Source organism: Leptopilina boulardi, unplaced genomic scaffold (genome assembly GCF_019393585.1).
Source record: "Leptopilina boulardi isolate dan_hultmark-lab unplaced genomic scaffold, ZJU_Lbou_2.1 LbouV2_79, whole genome shotgun sequence".
NCBI classification, from domain to species: Eukaryota; Metazoa; Arthropoda; class Insecta; order Hymenoptera; family Figitidae; genus Leptopilina; species Leptopilina boulardi.
In genome coordinates this window covers 1-21,957 of record NW_026138026.1, presented here as the reverse complement: position 1 = coordinate 21,957, position 21,957 = coordinate 1, and the positions used below count along the sequence as shown (strand labels likewise).

The 21,957-nt window shown below is 18.5% G+C and overlaps 5 protein-coding genes across 5 annotated transcripts; 2 read left to right on the top strand and 3 right to left on the bottom strand.

The window, feature by feature from the left end:
- Window positions 1–397: 397 nt before the first annotated feature.
- Window positions 398–2,539, bottom strand: LOC127290668 (cytochrome c oxidase subunit 1-like). Its single transcript, XM_051319421.1, is given in 1 exon segment — window positions 398–2,539. A coding segment is annotated over 1 exon segment (1,338 nt). The 3' UTR covers window positions 398–1,201.
- An 8,939-nt stretch (window positions 2,540–11,478) lies between these two features.
- On the bottom strand, window positions 11,479–15,046 carry LOC127290665 (cytochrome b-like). The gene is given in 1 exon segment (XM_051319419.1): window positions 11,479–15,046. A coding segment is annotated over 1 exon segment (804 nt). The 5' UTR covers window positions 14,793–15,046; the 3' UTR covers window positions 11,479–13,988.
- Window positions 15,047–16,256: 1,210 nt separating this feature from the next.
- LOC127290667 (NADH-ubiquinone oxidoreductase chain 4-like) lies at window positions 16,257–19,663 on the top strand (the record flags this gene model as incomplete). The annotated part of the gene is given in 1 exon segment (XM_051319420.1): window positions 16,257–19,663. A coding segment is annotated over 1 exon segment (1,212 nt), but the record flags the coding sequence as incomplete, so codon positions are not given.
- On the top strand, window positions 17,473–19,969 carry LOC127290669 (NADH-ubiquinone oxidoreductase chain 5-like; the record flags this gene model as incomplete). The annotated part of the gene is given in 2 exon segments (XM_051319422.1): window positions 17,473–17,485; window positions 17,523–19,969. Coding segments are annotated over 2 exon segments (1,407 nt in total), but the record flags the coding sequence as incomplete, so codon positions are not given.
- A 685-nt stretch (window positions 19,970–20,654) lies between these two features.
- Window positions 20,655–21,724, bottom strand: LOC127290664 (cytochrome c oxidase subunit 3-like; the record flags this gene model as incomplete). Its single annotated transcript, XM_051319418.1, is given in 1 exon segment — window positions 20,655–21,724. A coding segment is annotated over 1 exon segment (638 nt), but the record flags the coding sequence as incomplete, so codon positions are not given.
- Window positions 21,725–21,957: the final 233 nt, after the last annotated feature.

The window sequence follows — 21,957 nt, the reverse complement described above, 5'->3', positions numbered from 1 at the left end:
AAGCTGTTTTTAACTCCCCTCTAATACCCTCTAAAGTTATATTTCAAAGTATCTGATATTTTGAAGGAACCCTTCAGAATATCACTGGAATCACTAAAATAAAATAAACTATTCTTAATCAATTAATAGACATAGATGTTCTTCTTGATGGATCAAAAATATCAAATAAATTTGTTATCATTTTATTTTCCACTCAAATTTATTTCCAACCTTTTTATCTTTTTTAAAAAAATAAATTAAAGTCATGTACCTTACTATAATTAGATATGAAACAACTAATAAAATTATGTAAAATAATAAATATAATCAATTAATCGGCTTTATTTGAGGAATTAATTAAGAGTAATTTTATACTATAAAAAGATTAAAACTCTTTCACTTTTCTTAAGTTACTTAATTATATTTAAATTATATCAACAAAATCTAAAAAATTTCTAATTGTTGTTGACTCAACTATAATAGGTATAAATCTATGAGCTATCCCACAAATTTCTGAACATTGCCCATAATGAATCCCTGGTATTAAAATATTTACTATTATCTGGTTTAACCGACCAGGAATAGCATCCACTTTTACCCCTAAAGAAGGAACTGCAAATGAATGAATTACATCTTCAGATGAAACTAAAATTCGAATGGAAACTAAAATAGGTAAAATTAAGGACTCTGTAGCGTCTAATAATCGAAATCTATCTAACCTAATATCTTTATCTATGTAAGAATCTAACCCTTTTAGGTTAAAATCTGAATATTCATAAGACCAATACCATTGATGACCAATTCCTTTAATAGTTATCAAAGGACAATAAACTTCATCTAACATGTATAAAATTTTTATTGAAGGAATACCCAAGATAACTAATAAAATAATTGGAATTAAAGTTCAAATAATCTCAATATTTTGCCTCTCAATTGAAAAATTAATATATTTACTTTTCATTATAATTAAAAAAATTCATACAATAATAACTGTAATTATTAAATTAATAAACAAAGTAAAATCATGAAATATTATCATTCACTCTATTATTGGTGAAACAGAATCTTGTAATATTAAAATAAATCACTCTTTAATAATTTAAAAATTCAATTTTGACTCTTCTAAATAAGAATGTAACAAAGGTGGAGCTAAATGCTTTCACTCTACAGAAATATTTAAATAATTTTTAAATAAAATTAAACGTTCTACAATTATTCTTTCTCAAATAATAAAAATTAAATAAATTAACCTAGTAATTGAAATTAAAGACCCTATTGAAGAAACAACATTTCATAATAAATATCTATCAGGATAATCTGAGTATCGACGTGGTATCCCTCTTAACCCTAAAAAATGTTGAGGGAAAAAAGTTAAATTAACACCAATAAACATAATTAAAAATTGAACTTTCAACCATTTAGGATTTAAAGTTAACCCACAAATTAAAGGATACCAAAAAATAAACCCCCCAATAATTGAAAAAACTGCCCCTATAGATAAAACATAATGAAAATGAGCTACTACATAATATGTATCATGTATAACAAGATCAATTGAAGAATTTGATAATGTGATTCCAGTCATTCCCCCTAAAGAAAATAAAAAAATAAATCCAATAATTCATAAAATAATAATATTAAAATCAATTTTTCTCCCCATAATAGTAGCTAACCACCTAAATACTTTAATACCAGTAGGAACTGCAATAATTATTGTTACTGATGTATAATAAGCTCGAGTATCCACATCTATCCCAACTGTAAACATATGATGCCCCCATACAATAAATCCTAAAACACCAATTGAAATTATTGCATACATTATCCCTAACCTTCCAAAAGTCCCTTTTTTCCCACCTTCTGTAAAAATTATATGAGAAATTATTCCAAACCCAGGTAAAATTAAAATATAAACTTCAGGATGCCCAAAAAATCAAAATAAATGTTGATAAAGAACAGGATCCCCACCCCCAACAGGATCATAAAAAGAAGTATTTAAATTTCGATCAAAAAGTAATATTGTAATTCCTCCTGCTAAAACAGGTAATGACAATAATAATAAAATTGTTGTTAAAAAAATTGATCAACAAAATAAAGTAATTTTATCTATTCTCATTAAATTTGGACGAATATTTAAAATTGTTGAAATAAAATTAATTGACCCTAAAATTGATGACACCCCCCTCAAATGTAATGAAAAAATTACTAAATCTGTTGAAACCCCTGGGTGCCTTATTCTTAAAGATAAAGGTGGATACACAGTTCACCCTGTTCCAGCCCCTTGATCAATAAATATCCTTATAATTATTAAAATTAAAGAAGGAAATAATAACCATAACCTTATATTATTAAGACGTGGAAAAGCTATGTCAGGAACCGTAATTATCAAAGGAACCAGATAATTTCCAAACCCCCCAACTATAATTGGTATAACCATAAAAAAAATTATTACAAAAGCATGGGCTGTAACAATAGAATTATAAATTTGATCATTATTAATTAACTGACTTGGGGTCCCTAACTCTATTCGAATAATTAAACTTAACCCTGCTCCAACCATTCCAGACCAAATTCCAAATATAAAATATATTACACCAATATCTTTATGATTAGCAGAAAATATTCATTTTATTATAAAATTATAAATTTAATTTTAATTTTAAAAATTATTTTTTCAATGTAAAAGAAATATTTTAATTAAATTAAAAATTAGTAATATGTCTGATTTAAGAAATAAACTGTAAATTTATTAAAAAATATTCTAACTATTTTATTACTATACATTTATAAAAATTTATTGTAATTAAATTTTTACCTAAAATATATTTTAAATAAAATTAATTTATCCCCATTTTTATTTATACTAATTTTAAGAATCTTCATAGGAATCAACTCCAAGACAATATTCTTTATATGACTTTGATTAGAAGTTAATACCATATCTTTTATCCCAGTAATAATCTTTTTTAATAAAAATTTTAATGATAATTTTATTAAATATTTTATTTTCCAATGTATCTCATCCTCATTAATATTCATTTCTTTTGCATCAGAGTATTTAATTTCATTAAACATATTACTATTTATTATTTTAATATTTGTTATTTTTATAAAAATAGGTATATTCCCATTTTTATTTTGATACATAAATATTATCCCTCACTTGTCTTATATTAACTGTCTTATTTTATTTACTGCACAAAAAATTCTTATTTATTATATATTTAGAAAAATAATAATAACTTTTGATATAAGCTTATTCCAAATAAACTTATTTTATTTATTAATTGCACTAAATTCAATTTCTAGAGTTTTTTTAATTTGGGAAAAAAATTCCATTAAAATTATTTTAGGGGCCTCATCAATCAACCATTCAAGATGACTTTTATTATTATTAAATTGAAATATTTATATATGAATAATTTATTTTTCACTATACACAATAACTTTAACTTATCTAATATTTAAATTTATAGAAATAAATATTTTTAACCTAAAAAATATTTATAAAATTAATAATAATAATAAAATTTATATTTTTACCTTAATATTATTATTAATAATAATACCCCCAACAATTATATTTTTTATAAAAATATACACTATTCAAATTTATATAAACTCCCTATCTCTAAGATTAACTTTCCTTTTAATTATATCTACTGTAATATTCTACTACTTTTATCTTAAAATTCTTTTCCCCACAATTTTTTTATCTAAAACTGTAAAAAATTACAAAAATTTTTTACACATATCTTACTCCCCCCACAATTTTTTTATACTTTTATTAATTTTATTTTTATTTAATTTTATACCTTTCTACTAATATTATTTTTTCCTCTTATATTAAAAATTTATTAATTTATGAAATCTAAATTTAATATTTACTTAATTTTTAAAAATCCTTTCTTTTGCCTATATAAATTAAAATTTTCATATTCATATGGAAAACAAAGTTTTCATTAATCAACATATTAAGAACAATCATATAATTCGTATAATAAAAAATTATAAAACTAAATTAATTTATTAAACAAATAAATAAAAAACTCAACCCCCCTTACCCCCCTTATAAATAAGGATTTATTTTAATTCTATTGATGTAATTCTTACAAATTTCAAAAAAAAATTCCATTTTTCTTACATTTTCTGACATTTTCTAAATTTTTCATTTTACTATATTTTATACTAATTTCATTCCCTAAATTTTTCATTTTACTATATTTTATACTAATTTCATTCCCTAAATTTTTCATTTTACTATATTTTATACTAATTTCATTCCCTAAATTTTTCATTTTACTATATTTTATACTAATTTCATTCCCTAAATTTTATACTAATTTCATTTCCTAAATTTTTCATTTTACTATATTTTATACTAATTTCATTCCCTAAATTTTTCATTTTACTATATTTTATACTAATTTCATTCCCTAAATTTTTCATTTTACTATATTTTATACTAATTTCATTCCCTAAATTTTATACTAATTTCATTTTACACTTTCCTACTCTTTTATCAGCCCCTTTTAAATTTAACATTTTATTATTTAATTTATTTTTTCCTCTTATATTAAAAATTTATTAATTTATGAAATCTAAATTTAATATTTACTTAATTTTTAAAAATCCTTTCTTTTGCCTATATAAATTAAAATTTTCATATTCATATGGAAAACAAAGTTTTCATTAATCAACATATTAAGAACAATCATATAATTCGTATAATAAAAAATTATAAAACTAAATTAATTTATTAAACAAATAAATAAAAAACTCAACCCCCCTTACCCCCCTTATAAATAAGGATTTATTCTAATTCTATTGATGTAATTCTTACAAATTTCAAAAAAAAATTCCATTTTTCTTACATTTTCTGACATTTTCTAAATTTTTCATTTTACTATATTTTATACTAATTTCATTCCCTAAATTTTTCATTTTACTATATTTTATACTAATTTCATTCCCTAAATTTTTCATTTTACTATATTTTATACTAATTTCATTCCCTAAATTTTTCATTTTACTATATTTTATACTAATTTCATTCCCTAAATTTTTCATTTTACTATATTTTATACTAATTTCATTCCCTAAATTTTTCATTTTACTATATTTTATACTAATTTCATTCCCTAAATTTTTCATTTTACTATATTTTATACTAATTTCATTCCCTAAATTTTATACTAATTTCATTTTACACTTTCCTACTCTTTTATCAGCCCCTTTTAAATTTAACATTTTATTATTTAATTTATTTTTTCCTCTTATATTAAAAATTTATTAATTTATGAAATCTAAATTTAATATTTACTTAATTTTTAAAAATCCTTTCTTTTGCCTATATAAATTAAAATTTTCATATTCATATGGAAAACAAAGTTTTCATTAATCAACATATTAAGAACAATCATATAATTCGTATAATAAAAAATTATAAAACTAAATTAATTTATTAAACAAATAAATAAAAAACTCAACCCCCCTTACCCCCCTTATAAATAAGGATTTATTCTAATTCTATTGATGTAATTCTTACAAATTTCAAAAAAAAATTCCATTTTTCTTACATTTTCTGACATTTTCTAAATTTTTCATTTTACTATATTTTATACTAATTTCATTCCCTAAATTTTTCATTTTACTATATTTTATACTAATTTCATTCCCTAAATTTTTCATTTTACTATATTTTATACTAATTTCATTCCCTAAATTTTTCATTTTACTATATTTTATACTAATTTCATTCCCTAAATTTTTCATTTTACTATATTTTATACTAATTTCATTCCCTAAATTTTTCATTTTACTATATTTTATACTAATTTCATTCCCTAAATTTTTCATTTTACTATATTTTATACTAATTTCATTCCCTAAATTTTTCATTTTACTATATTTTATACTAATTTCATTCCCTAAATTTTTCATTTTACTATATTTTATACTAATTTCATTCCCTAAATTTTTCATTTTACTATATTTTATACTAATTTCATTTCCTAAATTTTTCATTTTACTATATTTTATACTAATTTCATTCCCTAAATTTTTCATTTTACTATATTTTATACTAATTTCATTCCCTAAATTTTATACTAATTTCATTTTACACTTTCCTACTCTTTTATCAGCCCCTTTTAAATTTAACATTTTATTATTTAATTTATTTTTTCCTCTTATATTAAAAATTTATTAATTTATGAAATCTAAATTTAATATTTACTTAATTTTTAAAAATCCTTTCTTTTGCCTATATAAATTAAAATTTTCATATTCATATGGAAAACAAAGTTTTCATTAATCAACATATTAAGAACAATCATATAATTCGTATAATAAAAAATTATAAAACTAAATTAATTTATTAAACAAATAAATAAAAAACTCAACCCCCCTTACCCCCCTTATAAATAAGGATTTATTCTAATTCTATTGATGTAATTCTTACAAATTTCAAAAAAAAATTCCATTTTTCTTACATTTTCTGACATTTTCTAAATTTTTCATTTTACTATATTTTATACTAATTTCATTTCCTAAATTTTTCATTTTACTATATTTTATACTAATTTCATTCCCTAAATTTTTCATTTTACTATATTTTATACTAATTTCATTCCCTAAATTTTTCATTTTACTATATTTTATACTAATTTCATTCCCTAAATTTTATACTAATTTCATTTTACACTTTCCTACTCTTTTATCAGCCCCTTTTAAATTTAACATTTTATTATTTAATTTATTTTTTCCTCTTATATTAAAAATTTATTAATTTATGAAATCTAAATTTAATATTTACTTAATTTTTAAAAATCCTTTCTTTTGCCTATATAAATTAAAATTTTCATATTCATATGGAAAACAAAGTTTTCATTAATCAACATATTAAGAACAATCATATAATTCGTATAATAAAAAATTATAAAACTAAATTAATTTATTAAACAAATAAATAAAAAACTCAACCCCCCTTACCCCCCTTATAAATAAGGATTTATTCTAATTCTATTGATGTAATTCTTACAAATTTCAAAAAAAAATTCCATTTTTCTTACATTTTCTGACATTTTCTAAATTTTTCATTTTACTATATTTTATACTAATTTCATTTCCTAAATTTTTCATTTTACTATATTTTATACTAATTTCATTCCCTAAATTTTTCATTTTACTATATTTTATACTAATTTCATTCCCTAAATTTTTCATTTTACTATATTTTATACTAATTTCATTCCCTAAATTTTATACTAATTTCATTTCCTAAATTTTTCATTTTACTATATTTTATACTAATTTCATTCCCTAAATTTTTCATTTTACTATATTTTATACTAATTTCATTCCCTAAATTTTTCATTTTACTATATTTTATACTAATTTCATTCCCTAAATTTTATACTAATTTCATTTTACACTTTCCTACTCTTTTATCAGCCCCTTTTAAATTTAACATTTTATTATTTAATTTATTTTTTCCTCTTATATTAAAAATTTATTAATTTATGAAATCTAAATTTAATATTTACTTAATTTTTAAAAATCCTTTCTTTTGCCTATATAAATTAAAATTTTCATATTCATATGGAAAACAAAGTTTTCATTAATCAACATATTAAGAACAATCATATAATTCGTATAATAAAAAATTATAAAACTAAATTAATTTATTAAACAAATAAATAAAAAACTCAACCCCCCTTACCCCCCTTATAAATAAGGATTTATTCTAATTCTATTGATGTAATTCTTACAAATTTCAAAAAAAAATTCCATTTTTCTTACATTTTCTGACATTTTCTAAATTTTTCATTTTACTATATTTTATACTAATTTCATTCCCTAAATTTTTCATTTTACTATATTTTATACTAATTTCATTCCCTAAATTTTTCATTTTACTATATTTTATACTAATTTCATTCCCTAAATTTTTCATTTTACTATATTTTATACTAATTTCATTCCCTAAATTTTTCATTTTACTATATTTTATACTAATTTCATTCCCTAAATTTTTCATTTTACTATATTTTATACTAATTTCATTCCCTAAATTTTTCATTTTACTATATTTTATACTAATTTCATTCCCTAAATTTTTCATTTTACTATATTTTATACTAATTTCATTTCCTAAATTTTTCATTTTACTATATTTTATACTAATTTCATTCCCTAAATTTTTCATTTTACTATATTTTATACTAATTTCATTCCCTAAATTTTATACTAATTTCATTTTACACTTTCCTACTCTTTTATCAGCCCCTTTTAAATTTAACATTTTATTATTTAATTTATTTTTTCCTCTTATATTAAAAATTTATTAATTTATGAAATCTAAATTTAATATTTACTTAATTTTTAAAAATCCTTTCTTTTGCCTATATAAATTAAAATTTTCATATTCATATGGAAAACAAAGTTTTCATTAATCAACATATTAAGAACAATCATATAATTCGTATAATAAAAAATTATAAAACTAAATTAATTTATTAAACAAATAAATAAAAAACTCAACCCCCCTTACCCCCCTTATAAATAAGGATTTATTCTAATTCTATTGATGTAATTCTTACAAATTTCAAAAAAAAATTCCATTTTTCTTACATTTTCTGACATTTTCTAAATTTTTCATTTTACTATATTTTATACTAATTTCATTTCCTAAATTTTTCATTTTACTATATTTTATACTAATTTCATTCCCTAAATTTTTCATTTTACTATATTTTATACTAATTTCATTCCCTAAATTTTTCATTTTACTATATTTTATACTAATTTCATTCCCTAAATTTTTCATTTTACTATATTTTATACTAATTTCATTCCCTAAATTTTTCATTTTACTATATTTTATACTAATTTCATTCCCTAAATTTTATACTAATTTCATTTTACACTTTCCTACTCTTTTATCAGCCCCTTTTAAATTTAACATTTTATTATTTAATTTATTTTTTCCTCTTATATTAAAAATTTATTAATTTATGAAATCTAAATTTAATATTTACTTAATTTTTAAAAATCCTTTCTTTTGCCTATATAAATTAAAATTTTCATATTCATATGGAAAACAAAGTTTTCATTAATCAACATATTAAGAACAATCATATAATTCGTATAATAAAAAATTATAAAACTAAATTAATTTATTAAACAAATAAATAAAAAACTCAACCCCCCTTACCCCCCTTATAAATAAGGATTTATTCTAATTCTATTGATGTAATTCTTACAAATTTCAAAAAAAAATTCCATTTTTCTTACATTTTCTGACATTTTCTAAATTTTTCATTTTACTATATTTTATACTAATTTCATTCCCTAAATTTTTCATTTTACTATATTTTATACTAATTTCATTCCCTAAATTTTTCATTTTACTATATTTTATACTAATTTCATTCCCTAAATTTTATACTAATTTCATTTTACACTTTCCTACTCTTTTATCAGCCCCTTTTAAATTTAACATTTTATTATTTAATTTATTTTTTCCTCTTATATTAAAAATTTATTAATTTATGAAATCTAAATTTAATATTTACTTAATTTTTAAAAATCCTTTCTTTTGCCTATATAAATTAAAATTTTCATATTCATATGGAAAACAAAGTTTTCATTAATCAACATATTAAGAACAATCATATAATTCGTATAATAAAAAATTATAAAACTAAATTAATTTATTAAACAAATAAATAAAAAACTCAACCCCCCTTACCCCCCTTATAAATAAGGATTTATTCTAATTCTATTGATGTAATTCTTACAAATTTCAAAAAAAAATTCCATTTTTCTTACATTTTCTGACATTTTCTAAATTTTTCATTTTACTATATTTTATACTAATTTCATTTCCTAAATTTTTCATTTTACTATATTTTATACTAATTTCATTCCCTAAATTTTTCATTTTACTATATTTTATACTAATTTCATTCCCTAAATTTTTCATTTTACTATATTTTATACTAATTTCATTCCCTAAATTTTTCATTTTACTATATTTTATACTAATTTCATTCCCTAAATTTTTCATTTTACTATATTTTATACTAATTTCATTCCCTAAATTTTATACTAATTTCATTTTACACTTTCCTACTCTTTTATCAGCCCCTTTTAAATTTAACATTTTATTATTTAATTTATTTTTTCCTCTTATATTAAAAATTTATTAATTTATGAAATCTAAATTTAATATTTACTTAATTTTTAAAAATCCTTTCTTTTGCCTATATAAATTAAAATTTTCATATTCATATGGAAAACAAAGTTTTCATTAATCAACATATTAAGAACAATCATATAATTCGTATAATAAAAAATTATAAAACTAAATTAATTTATTAAACAAATAAATAAAAAACTCAACCCCCCTTACCCCCCTTATAAATAAGGATTTATTCTAATTCTATTGATGTAATTCTTACAAATTTCAAAAAAAAATTCCATTTTTCTTACATTTTCTGACATTTTCTGACATTTTCTAAATTTTTCATTTTACTATATTTTATACTAATTTCATTTTATTTAAAAAAGATTTTATCTATTCTTAGATTATGAGTCTAATAGTTTTAACTTAACTTATTTTTAAATATTAATTGAGGGAGAAGAATTCAATTAATTAACTCTCTTAAAGTGACTACAAAAAGACTAATTTATAGAATATTATTTTATAAATTAGCTTAAACATATTAATAAATAAATAATTTTTTAAATTCATATTTTTAAAATTATAAACCACACACCATACTTAATTAAAAAAAATAAAATTATATAAAGTGGAACCTTAAATTTAGATAAACTTTTTAATAAAAATATTAATAAAGATCAAAATAAATTAAACATCTCTTTAATTTTTAACATAAATTGTTATACTGTCACTTAAACTCAAAATTTAAAGACAAATTTTAAACACTTTGGTTTAAATAAAAATATTTAAAGAATAAAATTTTTATAATGAAATTATAATGTTTTTTTTAAACTATATTTTTTTGTTTTAAAATAAATTTTTATAATAATTTTTAAATGCAATTTAAATGTTATAATTTTAACTATTATTCTTATTTTAAAATTAGAAATTATTTTCAATTCAATTGTTAACAACAACTTTCCGCTCTTTGGATTTAATTAAAGAAACAAAAATAAAAAATTATTTTAATTTAAATTAGAAATTTAAATATAAATTGTTTCAATTTAAAATAAAAATTATAACTTTGACCCCACAAATCAATATTTTTAACTTAAACTATTTAAATTATTTAAATTACTTAAATTATTATATTAAAATTACTTAAATTTTTTTATTGGAAATAAAATATATTAAATTATATTATATAATATAAAGACTAAAAAATCATCTTAATAACTTCAATATTAAATTTTTATTTAAACTATTTAAAATATAAATTATTTTCGTAAAATAATTTTAATCTGACATATTAATGTTATTTTTTAACTAAATTTAAATTTAATTTATTTTTATTAAATTTAAAAAAATTATTAAACTAACCCTTAATAAAGTCCTTTCGTACAAATATTAAAAATTTTATTAAAGATAGAAACCAATCTGGCTTACACCGATTTTAACTCAAATCATGTAAGATTTTAAAAGTCGAACAGACTTAATTATTAAAACTCTCCTTTTAATATTTACCTTAATTCAACATCGAGGTCATAAACATTTTTATCAATAAGATCTCTCCAAAAATATTATGCTGTTATCCCTAAAGTAACTTAATCTAATAATTTAAAATTTAACACTCTTTAAAATTATATTTATTTATATATTATTTAATAAAAAAAATTTAAATTTTTTTAATGTCCCCAATTAAATAAATTTAATTTATAATAAAAATTAATAAATTATATTAAAATTAATTTATAAAATTTTATAGGGACTTCTCGTCTATTAATTAATTTTAAGATTTTTTACTTAAATATAAAATTTAATTATTTTAATTTTAATAAAGTTAATATTTTATCCAATCTTTCATTCAATTTTCCAATTAAAAAACTTTTTACTATGCTACCTTTGTACAATTAGAATATTGCAGCTATTTAAAAATTTTCATTGAGCAGACTAGACTTTTAATTAAATTTTAAAAGACATGTTTTTAATAAACAGGTAAATATTCAACTTGCCGAATTCATTAAAATTACTTTATTTAATTTTAATTACACTATAAAATTTTTTTACTAATTTAATCATTATTTTTAACTTTTTAATATTTAAAATTATAAATTAATAATTTTAATTAAAATTTTACTTAAATCAATTTAATTTAAAAAATAAATTATTACATTTTTTTAAAAAATTAAAATTTTAAATTATATTATATAAATTTAATTAAATTAAAATTTTTAACTTTACTTTAAAATTTATCCTTTAAAATATTTAAATTTAAATTTACACCTACTTTAAAAATATAAATATATGATACTTAAATTTATGAATTAAATTCATTTATTAATTAATTAGATATCATTAATCTCGACTAACATTTAATTACAAAAATTTTATTTTAAATAAATTTATTACTTTAACTCTATAAAATTTTATCCCTATTAATTTCGAAAAATTTAACTTAAATAAAAATTTTTAATTAACCCTAATACAAAAGGTAAAATAAATTAAATTATATTTTTATTAATTTTTATTTTCTTTTACAATAATTATAACTATCATTTTATTTTTTTTTTTAAAAAATTTACTAAAAAAGATTTTTTAAAATTATTTTAATTATAAAAAAATTACAAACCCAAATATAAATTCAAAATTAATTTTCTATTTAATCTAAATACACCTTCCGGTACATTTACTTTGTTACGACTTACTTAACCTAACTATGTTTAATAATTGATTAAATTGACGGGCGATTTGTACATATTTTAATATTAATATTCAAACTAAAAAATTATTTAATTTTACTTTTAAATCCTATTTAATTTTAATATTAAAATTAAAATATTTAAATTTAATTTATTGTAATTCAACTAATTCTTAATTTAATTACATATTGATTTGAATAAAATTATAAAATAAATTAAACAAATTTAAAATTATTTTAATAAAAACTTTTCTCAACAAAAATATACAAAAATAAAAACATTAAGTATTTCTTATCGTGGTTCATCAAATTAAACGTCAGATTCCTCTAAATTAATTAAAATACCGTCATATCTATTTATTTCAATTTTAATTTACTTTATTAATTACTTATTTAAAAAATATTATAATAGGGTATCTAATCCTAGTCTAAACTTATTTATTATAATTTAATATTAAAATTTTAATAAACATACTTTTTAAATAATTTATATACCACTAAAAAATTATTAATTTAAATAAATTTATTAAATTTTATTAACTTAATTTAACTAAAAATAAATTAATTTTCTATCTAAAAGTCTAACCGCTATTGCTGGCACTCCATTAATTGATAATAAAAATTTTACAAAATAATAATTTCTTAAATTATAATAATCTTATTAATTAAACTAAAATTTATTCATTTAATAAAAATTTTTTTAATAAATTATATATTATATTAAACTTATAAATTAATATTAAATATAAATTAACTTTAATAAAGTTTTATTTATAACTAAAATCTTTAAACTTGCAATTTAAAATTTTTTTTAAACTATAAAACTTATTCAATCACCCCTTCCCAATATTTTAAAAAAAAAAAATTAATTAAAAAATATATAAAATATAATACTGTAAGAATCTGCCCAAACTCCATAAAAGGAGATTCAATAGGTTTTATTCCAATTCAAGTTAATAAAATAAAAACATTAATAAATATTCAATATAAAAACTGATTCAATGGGTACATACTTAACCTTTGAAATTTTATTATAGTAAAAAAAGGTAAAATTATTAAAATCCTTACAGATAAAAATAATGCAATTACACCTCCTAATTTATTTGGAATTGAACGTAAAATTGCATAAGCAAATAAAAAATATCATTCTGGTTGAATATGAATAGGAGTAACCATTGAATTTGCAACATTAAAATTTTCAGGATCCCCTAATAAATATGGAAATAAAAATACCAAAATTAATAAAAATATTAATATAAAAATTAAAACTAATCTATCCTTAATTAAATAATAATTATGAAAAGGAATTTTATTTAAATTTCCTACTACTCCTAATGGGTTCCTTGACCCTGTTGAATGTAACCTAAATAAGTGAAATAAAACAATTACTAAAATTAAAAAAGGTAAAATAAAATGTAATCTATAAAATCGTCTTAAAGTAGCTCCCCCTACTCTAAACCCTCCTCATAACCACACCACAATCTCATTACCAAAAAAAGGAATAGCTGATAATAAATTTGTAATAACTGTTGCTCCCCAAAATGATATTTGACCCCAAGGTAAAACATACCCTAAAAAAGCTACCCCCATTAATATTAAAAATATTAATCTCCCTCTTAATCAAGGATAAAATAATAAAAATGAATTTATGTATAAACCTCGCCCAATATGAATTAATAAACACATAAAAAATAATGAAGCCCCATTTATATGAATTAACCGAATCAACCACCCCCCATTAACATCATGCATAATATGAATTACCCTATTAAAAGCTAACTCGACACTTGCATTATAATGTATAGAAAGAAATACTCCTCTAATTAATTGAATTGATAGACATATGCCTAACAAAAATCCAAAATTTCATATAATATTAATATTTACAGGGGTAGGTAAATATAATAATTCTTTTTTTAACCTTATTGCCCTCCTAAAAATTTTCATTATAATATTTGTCGTATTGTTTTAGTTTTGTAGAATAATAAAATTTTAACTACCAAAATTAACACAAATAATAAATATAAAATTATAAAAAAAATTAAAACCCTAAATTTTAAATAAACGTAAGTTAACCTAAAATCATAATTAAACATTTTTCCTTTTATCTCAAAAATTACATCATTCAAAAATAAAATTATTCTTCTTACATCATAACTATAAATTAAATAAAAAATTATTAAAATCAAAAAAAATATTTTAAATAAAAAATTTAGTATCCCAATCTTTATTAAAACTATTTTATTATTTAGAGCAAATCTATTAAAATATAAAAACAAAATTAATATACCTCCAACTATAATTAAATATAAAATTATTGAATAAAATCTTGAACAAAAAAAAATTCCTAACAATAAAACTACACAAAAAACTTGCAAAATAAGAAAAATACCTATCATTAAAGGATGAATATTTTTTAAACTTAATAAAATTATTACAATAAAAATTATAAATAAAATTAAATATATATATAAATTAAATACTAAAAATATTAATAATTTTTTACTTATATTCAAAAAATAGTTTAAACAAAACATTAATTTTGGAGATTAAAATTATAAAAAAATTATTTTTTTGTAAATCTTAAATTAAATTTAAATAAATTTAATAGATACTAAAAATATTAAATTTTAACTTGAATCCTTTTTTTAAACACTAAAATAATTTTAATATATTAATCTTTTAACTAAATATAATTTTATAAATAATTTTTAATTACCAATTTCTTTTAACTTAAATGTAACTTTTGAATTTAATTAAATATAATTATAACTTTTAAATTATTCCAATTCAAACTCTTTTATTGGAACTAAAATAATTTTTAAAAATAAATTTTTAAATTTTTTATTTATTTAAATAATTTGAAAATAATTATTTTTAAATACCTTTAAATACCTTTAAATCAAAAAATTTTATTAATTAAAAATATAAATATTTATCTTTAATATTAAAAAATTTAATAAAATTGCTAAAAAATATCTATTTAATTTTAATTTACAAAATTAATGTTTTTATTAAACTACTTAGCTAAATTAATTTATTAACTTTATTTATTTTAATATTTTTAATTACTATTTTCTCAATTACACCAATATACTCACATCTAATTTTATCATTAATAAGATTAGAAATTATCATAATAAATATAATTTTATTCGCATTTTATTTAATAATATTATTAAAAATAGAATATTTTATTATAATCTTATTAACTATAATTGTTTGTGAAAGAGTTCTAGGATTAACTTTATTAATTTTGATAATTCACTTTAAAGGTAAAGATAATACTAACTCCTTAAATTTAAATTTTTAATGAAAATTTTATTAATAATAATTTTTTGCTCCTTAACATTTTTAATCAATAAAAATTTAAATTTTTTATTTTTAATTAATTGAATTTCATTATTTACTATTAATTTAATTATTTTTTATCCATTATTAATAAATAAAATTATATTTATAATTTTTATTGACCAATACTCATTTATTTTAATTCTTTTAACTCTATGAATTTTTATTCTTATAATTATAGCTTGAATAAACATAAATTTTAAAAAAATTTATTTAATTAACATAATAATCTTAATAACCTCTTTAATTATATCTTTCATTTCAATAAATTTTTTCTCTTTTTATATTTTTTTTGAAATTAGAATAATCCCAACTTTTATACTAATTATAGGATGAGGAGGTCAATTTGAACGAATCGAGGCAAGAATATATATAATTTTATACACAATATTTGCCTCTCTCCCCCTTATAATAATTTTTATTAACCTTTATATTAGTTCAAACACCCTAAATTTAATTTTATTAATAAATACAAACTTTATTAATAACTACTATATATATATATATTTACTTTTATCTTTTTTAATTAAATTACCTATATTTTTTGTTCATCTTTGACTCCCAAAAGCTCATGTTGAAGCTCCAGTAACTGGTTCAATAATCTTAGCATCAATTATACTAAAATTAGGAAGTTACGGCATTCTACGAATTATATTTATTATAGAATACCTATGCATAAAATATAATTATATTTTAATTTCAATTAGTATTATTGGATCAATTTTTTCATCTTTAATTTGTTTAAAACAAATAGATATAAAAAAATTAGTTGCTTACTCTTCAGTAGTACACATAAATATATTACTTGCAGGAATCCTTACTATATCAATATTAGGAATTATAGGAAGAATTATTATAATAATTAGTCATGGTTTATGCTCCTCTGCATTATTTTTTATTGTAAACTTATCCTACTCCCGATTTAAATCTCGAAGAATAATTATTAATAAAGGATTAATAAATTTAACCCCACAATTAAGATTATTTTGATTCTTATTATGTATTTTTAATATAGCCACCCCACCTTCACTTAATCTTTTTAGAGAAATTTTATTAATTAATAGAATTTTAAAATTTAGAATTTCATTAATCCCATTTTTAATAATTATTAGAATAACAAGTGTAATTTATTCAATATTCTTTTTTGGAAGGACCCAACACGGCTTTATAAATAAAAATCTTAACAATTTTTTTTCTATCAATATTATAGAAATATTAATTTTAACTCTTCATACAATCCCAATTCTTATCTTAACATTTACTTTTAACTAGTTTAAAACTATTGATTTGTTAAATCAAAATCTTAAATTTTAATTTAAACTATAATTAACTTTTTATATTCTTTAATATTATTTTTATTAAGAATTTCTTCAATAATTTTTAGTATCACCCTATTATTAATTAAAAAAACAATTATTATTGAATGAATAATTATTTCTTTAATTAACCTAAATTTTGAAATAATAATTTTAATAGACTGAATAAGGATAATATTCTTAAGAATTGTTATATTTATTTCATCAATAGTAATAATATACAGAAAAGAATATATACTTATAGAAATTAAAAAAAAATATTTTTCAATAATTCTAATATTATTTGTTATCTCAATAATTTTAATAATTATTTGCCCTAATATAATAAGAATTATTCTTGGATGAGACGGTTTAGGTTTAGTCTCTTACTGTTTAATTATCTACTACCAATCCTCAACATCTTTTAATTCAGGTATAATTACTTTATTAACTAACCGTATTGGAGACATTATACTTCTTATAATAATTTTTTTATCTATAAATTTAAAATCATGAAATATTAAATTTTATAATTTTAACTCTTTAATATTTTTAATTTTTTTATTAATTATAATTATAACAAAAAGAGCACAAATCCCATTTTCTATATGACTCCCTGCTGCAATAGCTGCCCCCACTCCTGTTTCTTCTCTTGTCCACTCATCAACCCTTGTTACAGCTGGAATTTATATTCTTATCCGATTCAACTATTTATTTATAAAAATAAATTGAATTATTTTAATTATTGGTTTATTAACAATACTTACATCCAGAATTAATGCTTTATTTGAATTTGACTTAAAAAAAATTATTGCTTTCTCTACATTAAGACAATTAGGATTAATAATACATATACTTGCCTATAACCTACCAAACTACGTATTTTTCCACTTAATTTCACATGCTATATTTAAATCTTTACTTTTTCTTTGTTCAGGTATTATAATTCACTTTATACTAAATTATCAAGATATTCGATTTATAGGGTCATTAATTTATGAATGCCCAATAGTAATTATATTTTTTAATTTTGCAAACTTATCACTATGTGGATTCCCATTTTTATCAGGATTCTATTCTAAAGACATAATTTATGAAATATCACTAAATTTCTATATCAACCCAATAATTATAATTTTAATATACATTTCCATTTCCTTAACTATAATATACACACTTCGATTAATATTCTTTTTAACATTCAACTCCTCCTCTTTTTCACCAATATCCCTAAAAAAAGATAATTTTATTATAAATTTTTCTATTTCAATATTATTTTTTATATCAATTATTTTTGGAAATTTAATAAACTGATTAATATTTTCTTCTCTAAGAATTAGAATCCTAAATTTCAAATTAAAATTTTTAATTTACTTAATAATATTTTTTAGTTTAAGATTTCTATTTACTAAAAAAAATATATGAAATTTAAATTTTCCCTCAATTAATTTTATTTTAACTAATTTCTTCTTACTACAAAAAAATTCTTTAATAATCAAAATATGATTAAATAATTTATCTTTAAAAATATTTTATTTTAATGAAACCTTATGAAATGAATACTACAGAAAATTTTTAAGTAAAATTATCTTTAAAAAAAATAATTTTTTTTTAATAAAAATTTTTAATAACTATTTTATTTCAATTTTTATTTTAATTAGATTCAATCTTTTAATTATTTTAATAAGTTAATAGAAAATTTTTATCTCTATAATATATATTCAAAATATACACTTTATCAAGTTCATTAACTTAAAATCTTTTAAAAATAATATTAATTATTCATTTAATAAAATTTAAATAAATTAAAAAATTTAAAATAATAATCAACATCTTTTTCCAAATTAATATTATCAATTTATCATAACGTATTCGAGGGAAACTCCCTCGAATACAAATAATTAAAATTATAAAAATTAAAGTTTTAAATATTACCCTTAAACTAAAATTATCCATAAAATAAAATAAAACAATTAAAAATCTCATCAATATAATTATACCATATTCAGATAAAAAAATTAATACAAACCCTCCTCTTATATATTCAGTATTAAACCCTGAAACTAACTCTGATTCCCCCTCTGCCAAATCAAAAGGAGTTCGATTTAACTCTGCCAAAACACTTACTAAAAATATTAATATAATTAACCTTAAAAACCAAAATATTCAAATTTTACCTTGTATTTTAATAAAAACTTTTAAATCAAAACTTTCAATAAATATTAATCTTCTTAATAAAAGTAAAATTAAACTAACTTCATAAGAAATAGACTGAGAAACTGCCCGAATTCTTCCTAATATTGAATACATTGAATTAGAAGATCACCCCCTTAATATTATTATATAAACACCTATTCTTAAAAAACATAAAATAAATAATATTCTAAAATTATTACAAAATAAATTATAAAAATTTGGAATCAACAATCATATTATCAATATTAATAAAAATCTAAAACAAGGTCTAAACAAATAAAATATATAATTTAAATTTTTAATTAAAAAAAACTCTTTTCTTATTAATTTTACAGCATCTCTAAAAGGTTGTAAAATTCCTTTAATTAAAATTTTATTTGGCCCCTTACGAATTTGAATATACCCTAATACTTTACGTTCTAACAAAGTTAAAAAAGCTACACCCACCAACACAACTAAAATTATAATTAAATTTCTTAAAACTGTATCAAAAAATATTATAATAAACATATTTTAATAAAAATATTTTAATTTTTTAAATGAAACTTAAACTCATTGCACTAATCTGCCATATTAAATATAATTTATAAAAAATTTTATCCTTTTAACTTTGAAAATTAATAGTCTTAATAACTTAAAATTATTATTAATATATCTCTATATATAATTAATTCCTAAAATTAATACACTAATCTGCCATAATAAATTATATATATATTAAATTCTAATTAATTCTAAAAATATCAAAAATTTTTGTGCAATTTAACACTAATATATAATTAATGGTAATAAAAATTTAATTTACATAATTTATTTAATCATAATAACCCTTTAATCAGGCATACCATTTAATTAATAACTTAATTAATAATTAATTTAATCAATTCCCCCCCCAAAAAAATGAATAAGTTAAAAATTAACTATATATTTAAGTCGAAATTAAATCCTAATTTTTAGGTTTATCCAACCTTAAACTCACCTTAAAGACCCTTCTTTTAATTCATAATAAACCCCTACCAACAAAATAACTAAAATGAAATAAAAAATAAATTTAAAATTCAATTCTTTAAACTTAAATAACTTAACCACTGGCAAAATTAAAGTAATCTCTACATCAAAAACTAAAAAAATAATTCTAATTAAATAAAACTGAATAGAAAAGGGGACCCGAATTAGTGATAATGAGTCAAACCCACACTCAAAAGTTGAGACCTTCCCCCGAAGTTTAAACCTCTTTTTTGACAAAATTATATTAATACATAAAATTAATACTCCCAAAAAAATTAAAATTAAATTTATAAAAATAATTAAATATATTTATATAACTAAAAAATTAAAACTATTATTAAATTATAATAAATTTTATATAATATTTTTAATAATAGTTTTAATAATGTCATCAGTATACTATTGAGTAAACAATAATTCAAATAACATCAACGAAATGTCAATACCATGAAGCTCCTTCAAACCCAAAATGATGAAAGGACCTAAAATGAAATTTTCTTAACCGTAATCAAGTTACTAATAAAAAAATTGAACCAACAACTACATGAATTCCATGAAACCCAGTTGTTAAAAAAAAAATTGATCCAAAAATTGAGTCCCTAAATATAAATGTTGCCTCCCTATACTCAAACATTTGAATACAAGTAAATAACATTCCTAAATAAATTGTTATCAATAATCTAAATTTGGCTCTCCCTCAATTTTTATTTAAAATTGAATAATGTCTTCATGTAATTGTAACTCCAGAAGATAATAAAATTACAGTATTAAATAATGGTAATTGATAAGGATTAAACTGTTCAATATTTTGAGGGGGCCACTCTCTCCCAATTTCAATATTTGGAGAAAGAGAAGAATGAAAAAATGTTCAAAAAAAAGATACAAAAAATATTAATTCAGAAACAATAAATAAAATTATCCCCAATTTTAACCCCCTAACAACAATTTTTGTATGCCTCCCTTGTAAAGTACCTTCACGAATTACATCTCGTCACCACTGTCCCCTACATAAAAGTAATAAAATCAACCCTCAATTTATTAAATATGTTTCTTTTTCACTAAATATTATAACTCTCCCTACTATAAATACAAAAGTTCTAAATGACCCTAAAATTGGTCAAGGTCTAAAAGTCACTAAATGAAATGAATAATTTATATTTATTTTCATTACCTCATTTCAGAAGAATATAAAGTTCTTAAAATTGAATAAACATAAGATTGAATTAAAGAAACAGCTACTTCCAATCTTATTAAAACACACT